Source organism: Urocitellus parryii, chromosome 9 (assembly GCF_045843805.1).
Source record: "Urocitellus parryii isolate mUroPar1 chromosome 9, mUroPar1.hap1, whole genome shotgun sequence".
NCBI classification, from domain to species: Eukaryota; Metazoa; Chordata; class Mammalia; order Rodentia; family Sciuridae; genus Urocitellus; species Urocitellus parryii.
Genome location: NC_135539.1, coordinates 17,353,603 through 17,372,897, shown reverse-complemented (window position 1 = coordinate 17,372,897; position 19,295 = coordinate 17,353,603). Strand labels below are relative to the sequence as shown.

Below are 19,295 nucleotides of genomic sequence, written 5' to 3'. Positions count from 1 at the left end.
GCTCGGCTCCACTCGGCAGGGCTCGGCTGGGTTCAGCTGTGCTCTGCCCGCCTCGGCCCCGCTCGGCTCGGCCCCGCTCGGCTCGGCCCCGCTCGGCTCGGCCCCGTTCGGCTCGGCCCCGCTCGGCTCGGCCCCGCTCGGCTCGGCCACGCTCGGCTCGGCCACGCTCGGCTCGGCCCCGCTCGGCTCGGCCCCGCTCGGCTCGGCCCCGCTCGGCTCGGCCCCGCTCGGCTCGGCCCCGCTCGGCTCAGCCCCACTCGGCCGGGTCGAGGGGCGGGCGGGCGGCGCTGCTGGAAGTGACGCGGCGAGGGCGGGGCCGGGCTGAGGTAGCCGCCGCCTCCGCCGCTGCCGCCCGGGCCGGGAAGCGATGTAGGAGCCTCCAGGCCGTCTCCCGCCCTGCCCGGCCCGAGCCCCGCGGGCCGCCGCCGCCGCCGCCATGAAGAAGCAGTTCAACCGCATGAAGCAGCTGGCCAACCAGACCGTGGGCAGGCGAGTGCGCCAGCGGGCGGGCCTGCGGGGGTCGCGCCGGGCGGGGGGCGGGTCGGCTCCGCCGAGGGCCGGGAGGCTGGGGACCCGGCCGCCGCCCCGCCCGAGGCCAGCGCGGCCAGGGGCCGGGGGCTGCTCCGCGCCGCGGCCTGGGCGCCGTCCCCCCGCAGCCCCGCGGCCTCCTCGGCAGCCTGTCCCGGGGTCCCGCGGCCCACTGCCCCTGCCCCGGGGACGGCGCCCGAGCTGTGCCCTCCTCTGGGGCTCGCGAGGACCTCCGTGCCCGGCGTCGCGCCCCGCGCGGGTCCTCGGGGCGGCGATCCTGGCCTTTCCGGGGCGGGCGGCTGCGGCGGGAACCACCTCGGGGGTCTTCCCGGTGGGGGGCTTGGCTTAGCGGAGTCCAGAAGGCGCTTTGCGGGAGCTGAGAAGCGGGCTGTCCCTGTCCCAGGGCGAATGGGAACTCGAGTGCAAGTTCTTGACATTTGGAAACTTGGGATTGGAAGAAAAGGATGTGGAGACGCCTTGCGTTGGTTGGAAAGAAGTCTTTCTCACCTTGGGTGTGGGAAAGTACGCCTCCCTGTTTCCTCGGACTGCTCTAATGCCTCACAAGAGGCATTGATTTTTAAATGAAAGAATAGAGGGTTGGAGGCGCTCGGGCCGCTGCACAGGAACGATTTGTGGTTTTGAGCGCTTCTGTAGGTAATTGTCAGGTGCCATGTTATCTGGAGCAAATATTTCAAGGTCTTGCAGGGCAGTGAGCTGCACGGGACCGATTTATTGCTTATTCTGGAAAGAGATGTGATTTTTCTTTTTCACAGCTCTTGCTTTTTTTTTTTTCTTCTTCTTTTTTTTTAACAGTTAAGGGGAGTTTGGTTTGGTTGAAGCACGTGAGACACTTCGTTTTTAGCTTGTATGAAAATACTTTTACTTCCTCTTGAGTTTTCTAAATTTGCTTCTTACAGTGTTTCGTTTCCCTCAACTTTTTTGCTTAGTTGTGTTGTTTGATTTTTACAATATCCTACCATATTTTCTCGGTGTGCGTTTATTCTGTTTCCAGAGTTACCTACCCCCTGCCTCTAAAGCCCGGACATGCTTACTTTTCTGGTGTTTGTAGGAAAATTGAAGAAGTAAAGCTTAGAAGATAGATGGGATTAGAAATGGAAAGGGGCTAATGTTTCAAGCAAAAAGCATGATAAGCAAATGATCATTTCTTGTGAGTTTTTTACCCTTCTTAGAGTTTTCAGCAAAGTGCATCGTGGCGTCAGTATTTAGTGTCAGGATACATTTGCTAGATTGTTGTTTTGATCTGTTTTTGCATTGTGTCGGGCAAGGGATATTTGCTCTTTTGATACAAAATTCAGAGTGCTTTCTATCTGGAAATCCATTTAGGGTCTCCCTGGCTCCTGCTTCCTGGTAGCCTCTCTTCCCACTTTTACACTTTAGCCATACTTGCCTACTTTCAGTTTCCAGAGGAGGCCCTGCAAAACCCATTAGCCTCTCCCTGGAACTCCTGGAAGCCTCTTTCACCACCCTTTCTTACAGATACCTCCTACTCATCCTTCAGATCTCCCAGTGAAGGTTTCAGTGCCTCTGGGAGGTCCCTGATATTCCAGCCTAGAATGGATGTCCCTCCTAGGTGTTGTCATAATCCCATAGACCACTTACTTTTTGTCATTGAATTGCCTCTTTACTAGCCTGGGTCCCCATCAGCTTACACACCTTGAGAGTCCTGGCTGTGTCTCCTCCTACTGCCAGAGTCTGCTATGGCAGATATTCAATCAGTGTGGTTAATTCCAGGATTCTGGTTCTTACTAGATTGCCTGGTGGTGTGAGCCCAAGTCTGGGAAAATGTGAACTGGATAGAGCAGCTGGTGATTCATACTAGAACTGTAATTCTCAGCCTGACCTTTGACTGTTTGAAAATCTTTGCTGCTAGATGCCAGTGGAAGCTGCAGCTATTACAGAGCTATTAAGGGTGTGGTGGTTATGCATCCAAAGTCAGAACATCTGTTTTCACTGGGGAACCTATTGCCTTCTTGCTGTTGATTTCCTAGATATTTCTTTCTTTTCTTTCTTTCTTTTTTTTATTTAATTAATCATAAAGGACTAGAAAGGAAAATTGGAGGCAGGAGAGACCCTAGAATTGTTACTGCTAGGAAGCAAATGGTTGATGGGCACCAGAAGAAAGAATTCTGGGTGTATTGGGGTCTAGAGGAATTTTTGCAAGAAAGTACAGAAGGGTTTTCCCCCTATAATTTGGATGGAGAAGGAAGTTATATCTGCGAGTGTCAGGCCTGTTATGTGTTGCTTTATCAGTTTATAGGGCTCTAAGTTTGTGTCTTGCAATGAGGTATTCCTGCAGGATGGAGACCTTGTGAGTAACTCATGGTGGGGTTCCATGGACCAGCATGTGGAGAATTAGTAATGCCTGGAAGGAATGAGTTCTCATGATGCAATTTGTTTATAGTGGCTGGATGAGTCTATTAGAGAAAATGGGCAAGGCTTATGAGGTGGACTCATGATGTGGGTGTCTCAGAGAAGTAGGATGATTCTTTTTATCCACCTGCTTTTTGTTGAGTCATACATTCAATAGACAACTTGAGACCAAGCCAGGCACACTGTGCAAGGTATTAAAGAATAAAAGGTGAATAGGACATGCTTTCTGCCCTGAAGCTGCTCAATAGATAGGTGGAGGAGATAGGCAAACCAAAAATAATTATATACATGAGATAAGTACTTGTAGAAGGACAGCTCATGCACAGAGGAAAACTTAGCTGTAACTGGTTGGAGGAAAGGAGCAAAAGCCTCTTGGAAGGAAAAGTGTGAGCAGAGCCTTTTCTTTTTCTTCTAACTTCAAGCACTTATTTGGAATTTTTCTTGTAATGATTAGGTCTCTTTTGGTTGGAAGCAAACCCAATTCAAGCTGCCTGAGCAAAGAGGAATTCATTGACTCAAAAATGTGAGCAGAAGAGTCCAAGAACAACGTGGTTTTATATTTGGCTGGATCTAAGGGTTCCACTCTAGATAGGCCATGTTCTTGGGGTCGCCCTCCTCCACCCCCAGGTCTTCCATTATTCTCCGTGTAAGTCCCAGAGGGAAAGAATACTTTGTGACTGTGGCCAAAGTCCCAGAATTGGCTCTGAATGTTTCTGGGTCACATGCCTTTCCCCAGAAATGGAATGGAGTCTGCTCCACCCAAGCCATGTGGATTGAGAGTGCAGGAGCGCGGGTTCCCTAGGGTAAACTGGGGTGCTATCACTAGCAGGAAGGAGATCAGGGGCTGGTTGGCCAAGCAAGGAATGTCCCCTCATGCTTTATGCACTGGTGCTACAGAGAGATTGATTCTTGAAAACCCTTAGTGCAGATCATCCGGGGATGCAGGTTTAGAGGTGTCCTGAATAGAGACAGGGGAAAGCCAAGATGAGGAACCTGAAGTTGTGAGAGCAAATGTCAAGGAGGGCCTGAGGGATGGAACTAGAAAGGTGTGGTCCTGGGGCTCTGGGAGGGAATGTCTGAACTGGCTCTTGATTCTGCAGTGATCAAAGCTTCCCCGGAGGTCCCAGTACTTTCCTAGATAATTGTCTTTAGGTAAGTCAAGATTTCAAACCCAAGTGCCTGGAGGGCCAGGGTAGTAAAATGAATGAGTAACTTGGTCCAGGTAGGGGCTGCAGGGGATTTGGAGGGCCATGACCCACAACGTGATTCTCTGGGAATGAAGGCCCAGCTGGAGTTTTCAAGAATAACCTGACATGTATGGTTCTCAATGAATAGTAGATGGCATTTAATTCAAATTAAATGACATGGCACTATGTGGGACAACACAAAATACTTTGGGGCCAGATATGTCCCATGGATCACCAGCTGGCAACCACTTGTACAGAGGACCTGCAAGTTAACAGGCCCTGTTATTTTATTTTCCCTCTTCCTTATCCTGTTGTCACTATATCCTCAGTTCTTTGGATTTGTTGAAGAGCTCATTCTTTCCTTTACTGAGACCATCCAGAGTAGTTTGGTTTACAAAGCTCCGTGCTGGACCACCTGGCCTGGTTCTCACCTACAGGAGATTATAACCTTTGCTTCATAAGGAAAAATGACTTGCCAAGTTGGTACAGCTAGCTACTCAGTGTCCGAAACAGGACCTGGGTGTAGGCCTGCTGACTCTGGACCCCAGATGCTTTTGACTACAGAGGCTGAGCTGCCCTTTCATCAGGAAAGACAACATTGGCGAATGTTTATTAATCAGCTTCTGTGCTTATTAAGCTTCTGGGCTAGATGCTGTGCCCAGAGGTGCTGTCACTTATTCCTGATTTAATGATGAGGAAGCCAGAGATCAAAGAGGTCATAGAGCTAGTTAATGACAGAGCTTTGCATCCGAACCCAGGTTTCTCTACCAGCAGCATGACTTTCACACTGAATCCAAATGCACGTGTACCTGCTGATCTCAGAGCCTCTGGTACCATGGTATCTTACCCTCTCTCTTCTGTGAGGCATCCTTCCTATAGTTGGCCATCACACACTGTACCCTTACTTTGCCCCCAGTCGCATTTTGCCCCCCCCCTTACCTACTGCACTGTTTCTTTTTCTTATACTGATTTTCACTCTTGCTTTGCTCCAAGCTAAGTAGATTCTGTCCAGCTTTTGCATAGGGCAGGTGTGGGAGAGAAGTCCCTTGCCTTCCTAACTTCTCAATCTGATCTTCCATGGTCTTATGATGTGGTTTTTATGCTGTGAAACCTTAAAATATCAGACAGGTTATTTACAGGTGAAAATCCATTCTTCACTGGGGGAAAAAATAAACCATGAAAGGTCATGGTCATGTCTGTAAAGGCAGCGTACCTTCCTGTTAGGGCGTTATCCTCCTGGCAGAGGTTCTCAGTGTGTTCCACTGGGGTTTGCCATCAGACTAGACTGTGGTCCTGGAGTCAGTATTGCATTTCTGTCAGACCACAGAATGTTCTGCATTTATCATTCTATTTCTCAATTGTAGGTAGCTGCCACAGTAATAAATTAAGTATATAAATATGATTAAACATATAATATTATCCCACTGTCATCTGCTTTGGGTGATTATTATTATTATAATTTTGTAGTGGGGATTGAACCCAGGGGTGCTTTATCCCTGGGCCACATCCCCAGTCCTTTTTCATTTTTTATTTTCAGACAGGGTCTCTCTAAGTTGCTTAGGACCTTGCTAAGTTGCTGAGGCTGGCTTTGAACTTGTGATTCTCCTGCCTCAGCCTCCTGAGCTGCTGGGATTATGGGGCATGCCTGGCTGGGAGTATCTTTTTTTTTTTTTTTTTTTTTTTTTTTTTTTTAAAAATATTTATTTATTTATTTTTTAGTTTTTGGCAGACACAACATCTTTGTTTGTATGTGGTGCTGAGGATCGAACCCGGGCCGCACGCATGCCAGGCGAGCGCGCTACCGCTTGAGCCACATCCCCAGCCCTGGGAGTATCTTTTTTAAGTAGATACAGTCCCAAAACCCTTGGGACTTTTCAAATGTTCCAGTTTTCAGAATCGTTCAGGTTTTCAAGAGTAACATGGACATAGGCTGGAGTTGTATGATACCTCCAGCAGTCTGGGGTAGTGCCCCATAACTCAGCACATTATTTCTGTATCAAAATGTATGAATATACTTCAAATATGTAATGGTTATAAATAGTTCTTGTCAGTTCGGGGGATGTTCTATAGCCAAATGAGTTAAAAAAATGGCAGGGACTGTGGTGAATTCTCAAATACATATTTATTTAAAGGGGAGAGTTGTTCTTCCCCTCTAGCCACTTGTTGCTTTGTGGGTGTACATTAGCCACATCTTTTAATCATGCTCCTGGATGCTAATTTATCCATGTGAAATTTCTTGTTATTTAAACGTTGGCAACTAAAAAGAAAAGAAAATCACATTCTGTTAGCCAAAGAAAACATCTGTGAGCTCTTTCTGGCTTTGGGCTGCCTGCTGTGACCTCTAGCTTGGAGACTGATGCTGTGGTGTGAAAAGTTGTAAGTGGTGTTGGTGAGGGACCCCTGCTTGAGATGGTGTGGCTGATTTGTTTTACTATTTATTACTCTTTACAGACCTGTGATCTCTTTTGTATACAAAATATTTCCTAGTAAACTCTAATAAAGTTGGGAGGCACTTTACTTTAGAACTGTCTTCCTAGCCTTTAGGAAGATTTCCTTTCCATATACAAATTTGAAGTTATTTACCTTAGAAAAGGAAATGGAAGCCCATTTTGAAAATAGGAGCCCCCTTTTTAAAAAGGATGAGGTTCCAGGGCCATAGTGATCCTAGGTAACATGTCCACATATCCACCTTTGCACATTTGTCCCTGGTCAGCTTAGGGCTGGCCCAGGCCCCCCCATGGATTCTAAACTGGCCAGTTGTGCAGGTCCCTATGGTATGTGCATGTAATCTACGACCCAGCCTCCCTGTGAGCTTTATTATCTCAAGATTGCGTCTAGTAACTAGTATACAATGTAAATGCTGTGCAAATAATTGTCTTACTATATGTTTTAGGTAATAATGACAAGAAAAAAGTCTGTATATGTTCAGTACAGATGCAACTTTTTCCCCCTAATATTTAAAATTAAATATTCGTGGATTGAATTTGCAGATGCAGAAATGGGGAAGATCATTTGTGTAGAAAGAGTCCTTGGACTCCTTTCCTCAGACCATTCCTTGAGTGATCACAGCCCCTTAGTCTCACCCCTCGGTCCATGACTCCAGTGCTTTGCCTCTAGCCCTGGCATTTAACCATCTCCACATTGATGTTGCCACCTGTGTCTTGAAGTCTCTGCTAAACATCCCATTGAAATGTACGAATTTCATCCTCTAATTTGTCATGTTTCCTTGTTTTCTATAGTCTATAGGTCACCAAGCTTTTGCCTGCAGGCTAATTCCAGACTGCCCTGTGTTTTTTGGGAAAAAAAAGTATTTATGGGGATACAGCCACACACTGTAGGGGCAAAGTTAAGTAGTTGTAACAGTGACGTATTTAGTCTTGCCCTTTGTAGAAAGTTTGCTGACCCCTGCCTGAGGGCATTGAATGCCACCCCCCACCTGCCAGTCTTGTTTCTCCTCCATGTTCTTTGTACCTGGGGTCTGCCAAGTCTACCTCCTTGCTAATCCTGGCTTCTGCTTCTCCCTGGCCATCCTTTGTGTCGCCTGGTCAGCCTGTCCTTATTTCTCACCTGAACTCAAAATTGTCTCTCAGCTGGCTTTGCTGGCTTGAGCTGGATTGCATCCTCTCTGTTGGACATCTAGCCCCACCTCCTCTTTTGTTTAGAGGGTCAGTCACCCTTTTATTGATAATAGCTGTTCCCCTCTAAATTATTATTTTTTTGATGAACTCCTTGAATTCGGCATCAACATTTATAGGAAATTAATATTTGTATGGCCAGAGTACTTCCAAATTGCCTTCTAAGGTGATCATGCTGTCTTTAGTTCATAGGGCAGAAAGTGTTGTCCTACCTTAATGTATCTGTCCTTCACAACATGAAGAACATCAGGTTTCCCTGTCTCCCTAGGTATCAGATACTGTCTTTTAAAAAATTTGCCACTTATTTACCTTTTATTCACCAAGATCAAAGTGAATGTGTCTGTGTATTTGTGGTTCCTTATCTGAGTTTTCTGTATGTATCATTTGTTTATTTAGTTGTCACTGCATTGATGTTTAGTTACCAATTTCATTGTTGAGTTACCAGTTTGTTTTGACAAGTGTCTGTTGAAAACCTGCCAAATGCTAGTGGCTACTCAAACTACAACCAGTTTCTAAGAACATAAGTAGGGAAGATAAACCTAGTCTAGTGGGTCTTAGGTGTAGTTAATGAAATATCTATCATTCCTTGGTTAATTAATACATTTTAGTATAAACAAGTTGACATTCTCAAACATTACTTAAAGAATGCATTGATGGAATCTTGAAACAGCTTATTCTTGACTAGGTGCAAATTTAATATAAGTTTCAGAATATGAAGCAGATTTTGTCAAGTCTTTGACATTTATTAGAAACTGTCTTTTGAATAGGTCACACTTAATGTAGCAAATGAAATGAGAGAGAGGTATGTTCGATAGGAAAACAGTATTAAGTTTGCTTCAGCACTCGAGATTGTCAAACCTGGCATCTTGTGTTATGATATTTCATGTCGATTGCAGTGTATTGATTATTTGTAACAGCTATTTCCTTTTAATTGTCCAGAGATGTGTTTTTCTCCTCTCCTTTCCCAGTTTTCTTTCTTGGATCTTCCTTGTCAGAGATGCCTCTTGGTCTTGTCTCTTTGATCTCGCCTTCAATGTTTCATTAGCATTTCTTTTGCAGTTTCTCAGCATTCTTCCCCAGTGTTCAAATTCATGTTTCTTAAGAAGTTGAAATCATAAGTTGTAGGCCAAATAAAGTTGCTCAGATTAATACAAATATTTATATAAATAAATGTTCAGGAAAGCATGTCACCTGTCAGAGCAAACATTTACAATCGACCGTCTTGGATTTCACTTGGTCATTGGATGCTTGCAGATATGCTGCCTGGATGGCCACTTGAAACCAAGCCCAGCTGGACCTGGGAGAGGTACACCAGAGTATTTCTTCATCACTAGATGTGGTGAGTGCTAGGGTCCAGGGAGCCTGGGAGGTGGGGGGGGGGAGGTCTCATGTGCCTGGGGGTTCAATACCGGCTTCTCTGGACATGTAACACCTGAGGGATCCAGGTAACAGGCAGGCAGAGAGCAGGCAATAGAGAATTTTAACAGGTCAGATTTTAACAGTTTTCCTTTGGGGAAACTTAACACTCTGGATGTTTTATCTATAAATGTGAAAAAGACAACCATTATCAGGTTTCTTAGGGGAACAATCCTCTCTAGCTGGTTTATTTCACATCATTTGGGTAGAGAATGGCTATTATAGATCCATTTGTTCTTAAGTCCAGAGCGGTTGTGGTATTTAAATTCACAGCCCCTGGGTGCATTCCATCCTGTAGAAAGTGTAGGTTGGTTCTTCAAAGCTTTAGAATCACCATATACTTATGTTTGTCCCTTATGTTAACTAATGATCATCTTTCCCCATAATGGGCAATTTTGTTGTACATTGAAAATGTATTGTGTTATTTTGCACAGTGTACCTTTTTATTTTCATAACAACTGTTCATCTGATCTTAAAATCATTTTTTTAAAAATATTTATTTTTTAGTAGTAATTGGATGCAATACCTTTATTTTATTTATTCTTATGTGGTGCTGGGGATCGAACTCAGCGCCCTGCATGTGCTAGGCGTGGGCTCTACTGCTGATCCACAACCCCAGCTCCTGATCTTAAAATCGTTTTAATACTGTTGCTGCTTTTGCATTTTTGGATGTGCCAGGATTAATAAAACCCCAAGATGACAGGATAAAAATATATGACCTACCTTGACTGACTATACCAACTGTTTTTTTGTGTGTGTATGTGTGTGTGTGTGTGGTACTAGGGATTGAAACCAGGGGTGCTCTACCACTGTAGTACATCCCCAGCCTTTTTTATTTTTTATTTTGAGACAGGGTCTCGATAAGTTGCCCAGGCTGTCCTTGAACTTTCAGCCTCCTTGGTAGCTGAAATTACAGGTGTGTGCCACCATACCTGGCAAGATAGGTGATTGATTGACTTTTGTCCCTGTCATTAGTACTTCTGTTTGCAGAATACTTGGGTAGAATTAGGGGAAGGTTGAGAAGGTGAGGGTGGCGCTTTAGGAAGAGAAGTCTGGCAGCAACCTAGTTAAGACATGGAAGTATGGAGTGGGGACTAGTTAAGAAGCTGTTAAAATAGTCTAAGAGAGGATGATAGCCAGAGGCATTGGGGATTGATTGGAAAGAATATTTAACCCTGTAATATTTGGGTTGAAGAAAAGAGAAAAAAAGAGTTGAGGTTTAAGTTATGGTTGGATATTCTTTACTGAAGTAGGGAGCAGAATAATTCGTCATTGACTACGTTTTGTTTGTTTTATCCCCCTGCCCCCCCTCCCCCCCAGTTGGGGATCGAACCCAGGGCTAGGCACATACTCTACCACTGAACCATATCCACCAGCCCCACTTTCTTTGTTTTGTAGTGCTTTTTTTTTTTTTTTTTAATATGGTCTCCTTCAAATTATCTTTTTAGCACACTCTCCCATTTTTGTCTAAAAATGAATATCAGTATCTCTTCTAGTTTCTAGAAAAACTCACTTAACAATTTTGATTGGTTTGGGGTTTATTTATTATGATAATATTCATTGGATGCCTGCTCTGGGCTAGGCCTTGGGATAAAAAAAAATAAATCAAACACAGGCATTTATGGCCTAGTAAATGTGTGACCTAAGCCTTGGGGAGAACTGATAGAGGTTGTGAGATGTCCTGAGGGAAGATTGGAAGGTTGATCATGCTTACAGCAGGAGTGTGGTACTCTGTGCAAAGCAAGGAGTCTCTTCTGTATTGTTGAGAATAGGGCCTTACTACTTTAGTTGGTGAATCTCGGTAATATTAATGTTCTCTATATTTTAAATTATTTAACTAGTTATAACTAACAGTTTTGTGTACAAAATATTATCTGTGTAATGTTTCTGTTTTTGTTTTTTTTTTTTGCGAGACAGGCTCTTTCTTTGTGGCCCCAAGTTAGCCTTGAATTCCTGGGCCTAAGTGATCCTGCGGCCACAGCTTTCTGTGTAGCTGGGCCTATAGCAGTGCAGTACTATTTTCTATTATTTCTTCAGTGATTTCTTTTTTATCCTTTATTTAATTGCTACAATTGGTAAAGCAATTGTAGTTGTAGATCTGTTTCTTTATCGGGCATTCCAAAGACATGATAGGAATCTTGGTAAATACAAGTGTTGTAATATGGACAGTGTTTAGTGAAAGCCTGAAAGCATCCTTCTCTCTTTTTTTAAAATTATTTTTTAGTTGTAGGTAGATACCATATCTTTATTTTATTTTATTTTATTTTATTTTTGTGTTGTGCTGAGGATCAAACCCAGTGCCTCATGCGTGCTAGGCGAGTGCTCTACCACTGAGCCACAACCCCAGCTCATCCTTCCCTTTTTTGAGCCATACATCTTTGAGTGCATTTGATGTTTGAGCTTTTATTCTGTGTCTTAATTGTAAGATTGGCAGGTAATCTTAAGTGCAGGATGCTGAACCTATGGTGGTCCAACTACATGTCAAAAACAATTGCAGTGCACTTCAGACTTAGAAGGAACTGAATGCAAAAATTGAGAAAGGGTGAGAAGATGTATGTGGAGCATATGCGGCAATATATTAATGTCACCATTAAAGAAATGGTTAGCAGATCACAAGACAGTGGACTTAATTGTGGCCTCTGCGTTTTAGGGCAGCCTTTAGGAAAAGAAACTTTGTTGCCTACAGATGTAGATGGAGGTTCTAACAATGCTCTGGCCAGAAAAAATCACCTATATACACATACTTGCATGTGATTTCATGGGCTTTGAGTCATCCTCAAGCCTATGAACAAGAATCCCCAGAGGAACAAACCCCCCTGACTGGCTGGCAGTTCACATGCTGGGAACTGCTCTGGAGAATTGTCATCAGTTCAGGTGTACATCTTGCATGGGGCAGGCGGGGGCTGTTCTGGTAGTCTCAAGCACACATGCAGGTTCTAAAAAGAAGTGGTCTTTCAGTGATGAGATTTCATGATCATCAATTTATTTTACCTTCAGGATCAGCTTTCTTGGCAATTAGTTAATTATGTTTTTTAAAATTTAGATGATGGCTCACTAAAATGAATACTGCTTCAGGGCAGTGGGGTATAGTGACAGTGAACTGGGCTTGAGTCTGACCTTGGCCCAGCCAGCCTTTCTGCTGTGTTTCCTGCTTGTAAAACAAGACTCCTGACACCGCAGGGGAGCAAGCCCTGGTATGTTTAAGAAGTTGGCTTGTGATAAAGAGGCATCATAAGACAGTGAGGAAATAGTAGGAGATGGCAGGTTGGTACTGGGAAAAATAGCCAGGTTTCGGTTTCACCTCATCACCACAGGCCAAAATAAATTCCAGATGGATTAAGGGTTTTGTGTAGGGGCTGGGAATGTAACTCAGTGGTAGAGAGATGGCCTAGCACATGTGAGGCCTGGGTTCAATTCCCAGAAATGCCCCCCACAAAAAAACAAAAAGAAAAACATGTAGAAGAGAATCAGGCTTATCATGGAAAGTACTTCATGGTTTGGCATAGAAGTACAGAGAAGGAACAATACAAGATAACCTGTATATTTATCCACATTAAATAAACTCTGTGCTGGGGTGGAGCTCAGTACTGGAGCACTTGCCTAGCATGCATAAGTCCCTAGGTTCAGTCCCCAAACCTGCAAAACAAACAAACAAACAAAAAAAACAATTAAAAAAATCCTGTTACATATGTTATGATATCATAATTAAAAATACCTTGAGTGACCAATTGGAAAAAACTGATAGCCAGGGCAACAGAGAATCACTGTATCCAGCTTTAGTGTATCTAGTTCTAAAAGAACTAAAGAATGCCCCCCTAATGAGCAAAGACCATGAACAGAAAGTTCACAGATGAAAGACATGTCCAGGAAACATATGAGACTATTTTCAAAATTATAGTCATTTAAGAAACATAGTTTCACGATTCTATTTTTCACTTACTAAATTATCACATTTTGGGCTGGGATTGTGTCTCAGGGGTAGAGCGCTCACCTAGCATGTGTGAGGCGCTGAGTTCGAGCCTCAGCACCACATCAAAATAAATAAATAAAAATAAAGGTATTGTGTCCAACTACAAGTAAAAAAAAAATGATCACAGTACAAGATGATGGTATGTTACTGTTTTAGGAGTTGAGAGAAAAGAGTCTGTCACACACTGCGAGTGGCGGGGGGGGGAGTGGGGGCTGCATGTGAACTGGCATTCTTTTCTGAAAAGAAATTTGCCCTTGTGTTTGTAAGAAGCACCTCTGGAATCTTGCCCTGACCCTCTGTCAGGTCTGACCACAGTCTCTTCTTCCAGATTCCTCTTTCTCTGCAGCTTCGCACAGTCCTGCTCACTACCTCTCCAGCCAGAGTCCGTGGTGCCTGCTCCTCTTGGACATGGCTTTTAATACTCTGCCCAGCTGTCCTTTTCCTTTCACCTGATCTGCAGAATAACAGCCTGGCCTTTTGGCTGCTTCTCTCCTGTACCTGGGATGCAGGGCGTGCAGGTCAGGGCTGCCAGCTGGGCTGCGCTGCCTCCAGTGCCTTCACACTGCCTCCCAGTCCTTAGCTGAGTTCCCCTCCCATTTTCCTGAGTGCCTCTGCCAGACTTTCACTTTCCTCAAAGCTGCTCCACCCTGCCCCAGACACACCCACTCTCCTTGGATGACCTGGCTCCTAATTTCCAGAGAAATCTGGATATGCCACTGCTCAAGTTGACCAGTCTCTGTGCTTGTGTAGGCCCTGTGTGCCTTGAGCCTGCCACCCAAGGCCAGCCTCCAGCCTGGGCATGGTCCCACGCTTTGTCTCACTGGACCTTCCATTTCTGCCTTGCCTTCCCAGCCTCTCTCTCTCCCCTGCCTCTGCCTTCTCAGTGGCTGACATGGTCAGGGGTTCCTCAGCTTTCTCTTGGCTTCTCCTTCCCCTCAGTGCCCTGCATCTTGGTCTCCAGGACCCCTTTCATTTGTTTTGTATCTGCAGGGCCTAGACCAGAGGAGGCACCCGATCACTACTACCTTATGAATGAATCCCAAACCAATCAAAATATTAAATTAATTTTTGTAGAAACTAGAAAAGAAGTGATTCCAATATTTGTTTTTAGACAAATAGGAAAAAATGCTGGGCTCGGTGGTGCATGCCTATAATCCCAGCAGCTCAGAAGGCTGAGGCAGAAGGGTCGCATATTCAAAGCTAGCTTCAGCAACTTAGCAAGACCCTGTCTCAAACTAAAAAATAAAAAGGGCTGGGTCAGGGATGTGTCTCAATGCTTAAGCTCCCCTGGGTTCAATCCTCGGTACAAAAAGAAAAAAGAAAATGAAAATGGTATTGGAGGGTCAAGATGGCTTCTCCTCCCTGCAGGACCTGCATCTTGGCCTCCAGTGCCCACACTCCCTTCCTCACCCCTCCTGCCCTCAGTTGGCACTTTTCAGCTATCACTTATCCTGGCTTTGCTTGTACTTCATTTTGGTGGCTTCTCTGACCTCGCTAGGACTCCTTTCTATTCCCCGCCTTAGCGCTTCTGAGTCCTCTGTCCTTGGCTTCCATCTTCTCTGCAGGAACTGTGTTCTGAGTGCATGCCCAGAAACCCACTCTGGCTGCCAGTACTTAGAGCAAGCTGGGCATTGATGTTGAGAGGCCCCTTCTGTCTCCTGGAAGGGTCAGCAGATCCCTTCAACTCAGCATGTCCAGAGCTGACCTCATGTGCCACACCCTCAAGTCCTCCAGACTTCCTCTCAGGCAAAGGGTCCTAGCATCTATCCAGCCAGCCCTCAAGCTAGACACCCAGCAGTCGTCCTGGGCTCTTTCGGCTCACTTCATCCCCATGTCGCGTCGCTTTGCCTGTCTAAGCTACCTTTGGACTTTCTCCCTGTTCCTCCATGCACCTGCAGCTCAGTGTGGGCCCCCTTCCATCCTTCCCTCAGGAACTTGCCTGAGGCCACAGACTTAGTGCCCTGTCTCCAGAGTCTACACTCTAATCACTATGTAATACCAAGAGCAAAAGCACTTTTTGAGCTTTCTTGGAATTAGCAATTGGCCTATATCCACAGGGGCCTTACTGGCTCCTTTGGGGTGCTTTGGGTTCCACCCTGGAGTTGTTGGCAACAAGGAGATGTGTGTGTAAGATGTGTTCCTTAGCAGGAGCTTTTTGGCAGAGATTGCAGCTCCGGGTTCAGTCCCTATCACCAAAAAAAGAAAAAAAAAGTTCCTGTGGTTGTAAGAAAAGACCAGTGTCCTGTTTGAACAATATACAGATAAAATAAAATGCTAGGTTTGCCCTGTAATGCCAGAGAATTCCTTTGCCAGGTTATAGTGTTCTGCCTGCTCCCTGCCTATAACTTCTTCTCTTGACATTGCAGTAATTGATTTTAATTTAATTTTTAATGAATTCATATGAGTATAACTGCCATAATATAGCACAGCAGAACAAAGTGATGTCTCTAATCATAGGTTCTTGAAATTATTAATGTTGTAGGAAAATTTTCTAGTGAAGAGAGGACCTCACAACATTATGGGACCCATTTTAGTTCAAGATGGTTGACTGAAGGAACTCATGTTATTTTTTTCTCCCCCATAAAATTCATTATATGTTATAAAAGGCATTTAAAAAAAATCTTACGAATTTTAAAAACGTATAGTACTGAAAGCCATTTAGAAAAAGTTCAGGTGTATTTAATAAATAGGTCTACAGATAAGTATAGTTGTATTTATTCATTCATCATCCAAGGCAGGGCAGTAGGTATAAAAAAACTTTTCAGAAAAGAGATTATATCCTTTTTTTTTTTTTTTAAGAAAAGCAAGCATCTAAGAACAAAATAGAATTCTTAGAGAAAAATTTTAAAAAAAATTTTGTCTATTGAACCCAGCCTTTTGTGTTTTTATTTTTTTATTAAAATTTTTTTATAGTTGTAGATGGACAGCATGCCTTTATTTATTTTTTTATGTGGTACTGAGGATTGAACTCATGCCTCACACGTGCTAGGCAAGTGCTCTGCCACTGAGCTACAGCCCCAGCCCTGTGTTTTTTTATTTTTAGGCAAGTCTTTCTGAGTTGCTGAGGCTGGCCTAAAATTTGCAATCCTGCCTTAGGATCCTGGGTTGCTGGGATTACAGGTGTGCACTTCCAAGCCAGGTTTAGAGTTTATAGCAATTACAAAGCTGTAATATTGTTACCCATTCAGAGAAAGTCTCAGGAAACTAAAGAGGAAACTAACTGTGGAAACAAACTGAAACATGTTTGTTCTTTATTTTCTAGGATCTAGGTCTCCCTAAATTTAAGGGAATCAGGAGTAGCACTAATAAAATAAAGAGCAATTACTTAATTGGTCACTGTAGAGCCGGAAAAGCCTCGTCCCTCTTCTTGTAGACTCTGGTGCTGTTAGTTTGAGTGTGCTGTAATGGTCCTCACATAGAAAGAGTGCCACTTTTCAGCTCCTAGTGTCAAGAGGCCTTTCCTTTCTGGCCACTCTGAAGATTCTTTCTATAATCAAATAGTGCTCCCCCTCCACCCAGAGACATTTAGGAATCTCTCCAGGCATTTTGGGTTGTCACCACTGTGGGGAAGGGAAGACTGGAACTCATTGTCACTCACTTCCATGTGGGTAGAGGCTGAGATGCTGGTAAATATCCTACAGTGCTCAGGTCAACCCCCCACAGGAAGGAATCACTCAGACCAAGATGTCAGAAGTACCAAGTTCCAGACAGTGCATTTTGAAGAGCCTAGCAGACTTATGGCCCAAACCTTTCCTTTCTCTCTCAAGACCTTAGAGACCACGGAAGTTGAAGTTGAAGTTGAAAATCGGCCATGTTATTAAAGCTGATCTGTCCTGACACTCCTGGAAAGTAGATAAAACCTTCACTGTTTGTGTCTCACCTGCTTGCGTGGTGAACTCTTAGAACTCTCCCACTTTCATCAAGCCTCTCCCAGGGAGTTGGGTGCAGCCTCTTGGTTTTCTTTTGGCCAGGACTGCAGAAAACGGTGGCTACTGAGAGTTGGCCTGAGGAGCGCAAACCACCGCCACCTTTCCCATCCGCGGCTTTCCCCCACATTGGTTTAAGCATGAATGTCACCACCCCGAGTTCCTCTCCTCTTTCCCTTCCCACTGTAGTACTGTATTGAGGTTGTCGGAGGATGAATTCTTTTTAACCATTGTTTTTCTAAGATGTCTTTATTTTGCCTTTATTTTTAAGGAAAATTTTAGTTTGTTGTAGAGTTGTAGGTGGACACTTTGTTCTTCTCAGGGCTTTAGAAATGTCATTCCATTGTCAGTTGTTCTTAGAGTTTCTGATGATGAATCAACTGTGATTTCCATTGTTGCTCCCTGTCTGTAAAATGCTTTTCCCTCCTGTCTGCTTTTAGGATTTACTCCTTGTCTTTGTTTTTCAAGAGTTTGGCTTTGATATTTTTACTTGGGTTTTTATTGTAGTTTTTTTTTTTTTCATTTATCCAACTTGGGGTTCTCTGAGCACCCTGGGTCTGAAAACTCGTACGTGTTGACTCTACAAATCTTCCACCCCACTTTCTCTCACTCTTCCTCTTAGGACTGATTACATGTATCTTGGACACATTGTTCCAGTTTTCCCTGCTCTTTTCCCCCTCCTAATTTTAGTTGGGGTAATTCCTTTATGTTTCTAAATCTCTCATCTGTTCACACATTTTGTCTACCTTTTCCACTAAAGCCTTTTTTTGTATTTATTTTGTATTTTAAAGTCCCTGTGAGATGATTCCAATCTTCTCTTGGTCCAGTTCTATTGAGAGTAGACTGTCTTAATGACATTTTGTATTTGCTGTTTTTCCTGTGGTAGTTTTTGGCTGAATGCCAGATGTGCCTAGAAGGAGAGAATGGCGTGCCCCTTCTTCTGCTAGGTGGTCCGTGTGAGGACTTGAAGGCCAGTCTGGTCTGTAGTTGCAGGAGCCTGGGCTTCATTGTTGCTTTGGACATACTCAGTTTGCCACAGTATGGGATCAGGCTCTTCCCTTTGGCAGATCTTGTTTATCCCAGTTCTCCTATCTTATCCTCAAACTTGGGAGCTTTGTGTGCTGCACTAAGAGCTTCTCTCTTGCTTTCTCTATGGTAGAAGCCCATTGCTTGATGCCCATTCAGAGTCACCAAGTCCTGCAGGGTCTCTCAGATTTCCCTATTGCCTTCAACAACTTCTGCCCTCCTTCCCCTAGGTTGGCCTCCAGGAGGGGATGTCTTCAGCACTGGCCCTCCTGAGGGGTCTATTGCAGCTGCCTCCTATGCAGTGCAAGGCCCAGGGTACCACAAGGTTCTCCTGGCCCCCTGCCTCGCTTTCAGCCTCCTCCAGGCCCCATGCACCCAAGTTTGAGGGCCAGTGTCTCCCCAGCAGGATCACCTTGTGTCTTTTCCTCCTGTGAACTGTCCCCTCTGCTCTCCCTGCCTTATATACTCTTTTTATCAATGTTAACTTTTTATTGGTACCTTATAGTTGTACATAAGGATAGGATTCATTGTCACATATTCCTCTGTGCACATAACAGTATAACTTAGCCAATAGCACACACTCTTGTACTGTGCAGCATCACACCCATCATTAGGCTCCAGAAGCCAGCACCAGATTCAGAAAGCCGCTCTGCTATCCCAGGTCTGTGTTCAGAGCCCCTCCTTTCCTGCCTGTAACTTTCTTCAAGTTAATTAACTTTTCTCTGAGTGGCTATCTAATCTCCAAAATGGGCATGAAAATGCTGTGAATTTCATGGTCATCTTGAGACTTAAATGGGCTGGTGGGCATAAAGTAGTAACTAGATGGTTAAGAACCAAGTCTCTAGAGTGATAGTGCCCAGACTCAACACCTACAGGTGAAATCTTGGCAAGTCACTTCTCCATGCTTCACTTTTCTCATCTGTAGTGTGGGGATGATTCCTCTCACAAAATTACTATGAAATTTAATGGATTAGCTCTTGCAAAGCACCTGGAGCAGTGCTCAGGAAATATCAGTCGTGGAGAAGATGACAAGTCCTGGAGGGCCCTGCGCATCCCCTGTTGGAGCTCTCCTTGAGCCAGAACAGGATGGTTTATTTTCCTCGATAGTCCTCGAGCTCGCTCAGGGCCGGGGCCGAGTCTCTTACTCATGATGGCTCATGGAAGGGAACCAAATAAATATTTGTCCAGTGACTAACACCATGAAAAGGTTAGTGGG

General features: G+C 44.5%; 1 protein-coding gene across 11 annotated transcripts in view; it reads left to right on the top strand.

The window, feature by feature from the left end:
* Positions 1-322: 322 nt before the first annotated feature.
* Arhgap17 (Rho GTPase activating protein 17) overlaps positions 323-19,295 on the top strand; it is an 84,348-nt gene continuing 65,375 nt past the window's right edge. For 10 of the 11 annotated variants that reach the window (XR_013344277.1, XR_013344278.1, XM_077802408.1 and 7 more), the window contains exon 1: positions 323-489. Coding sequence is in view for 8 of the 11 variants with exons in the window: in XM_077802408.1 (XP_077658534.1) it covers positions 437-489 (53 nt within the window). In the remaining 3 variants the exon portion in view is untranslated. Of the gene's footprint in view, positions 490-3,422; positions 3,443-19,295 lie in introns of those variants that run through there. The other variant, XM_077802406.1, reaches the window with a different exon arrangement.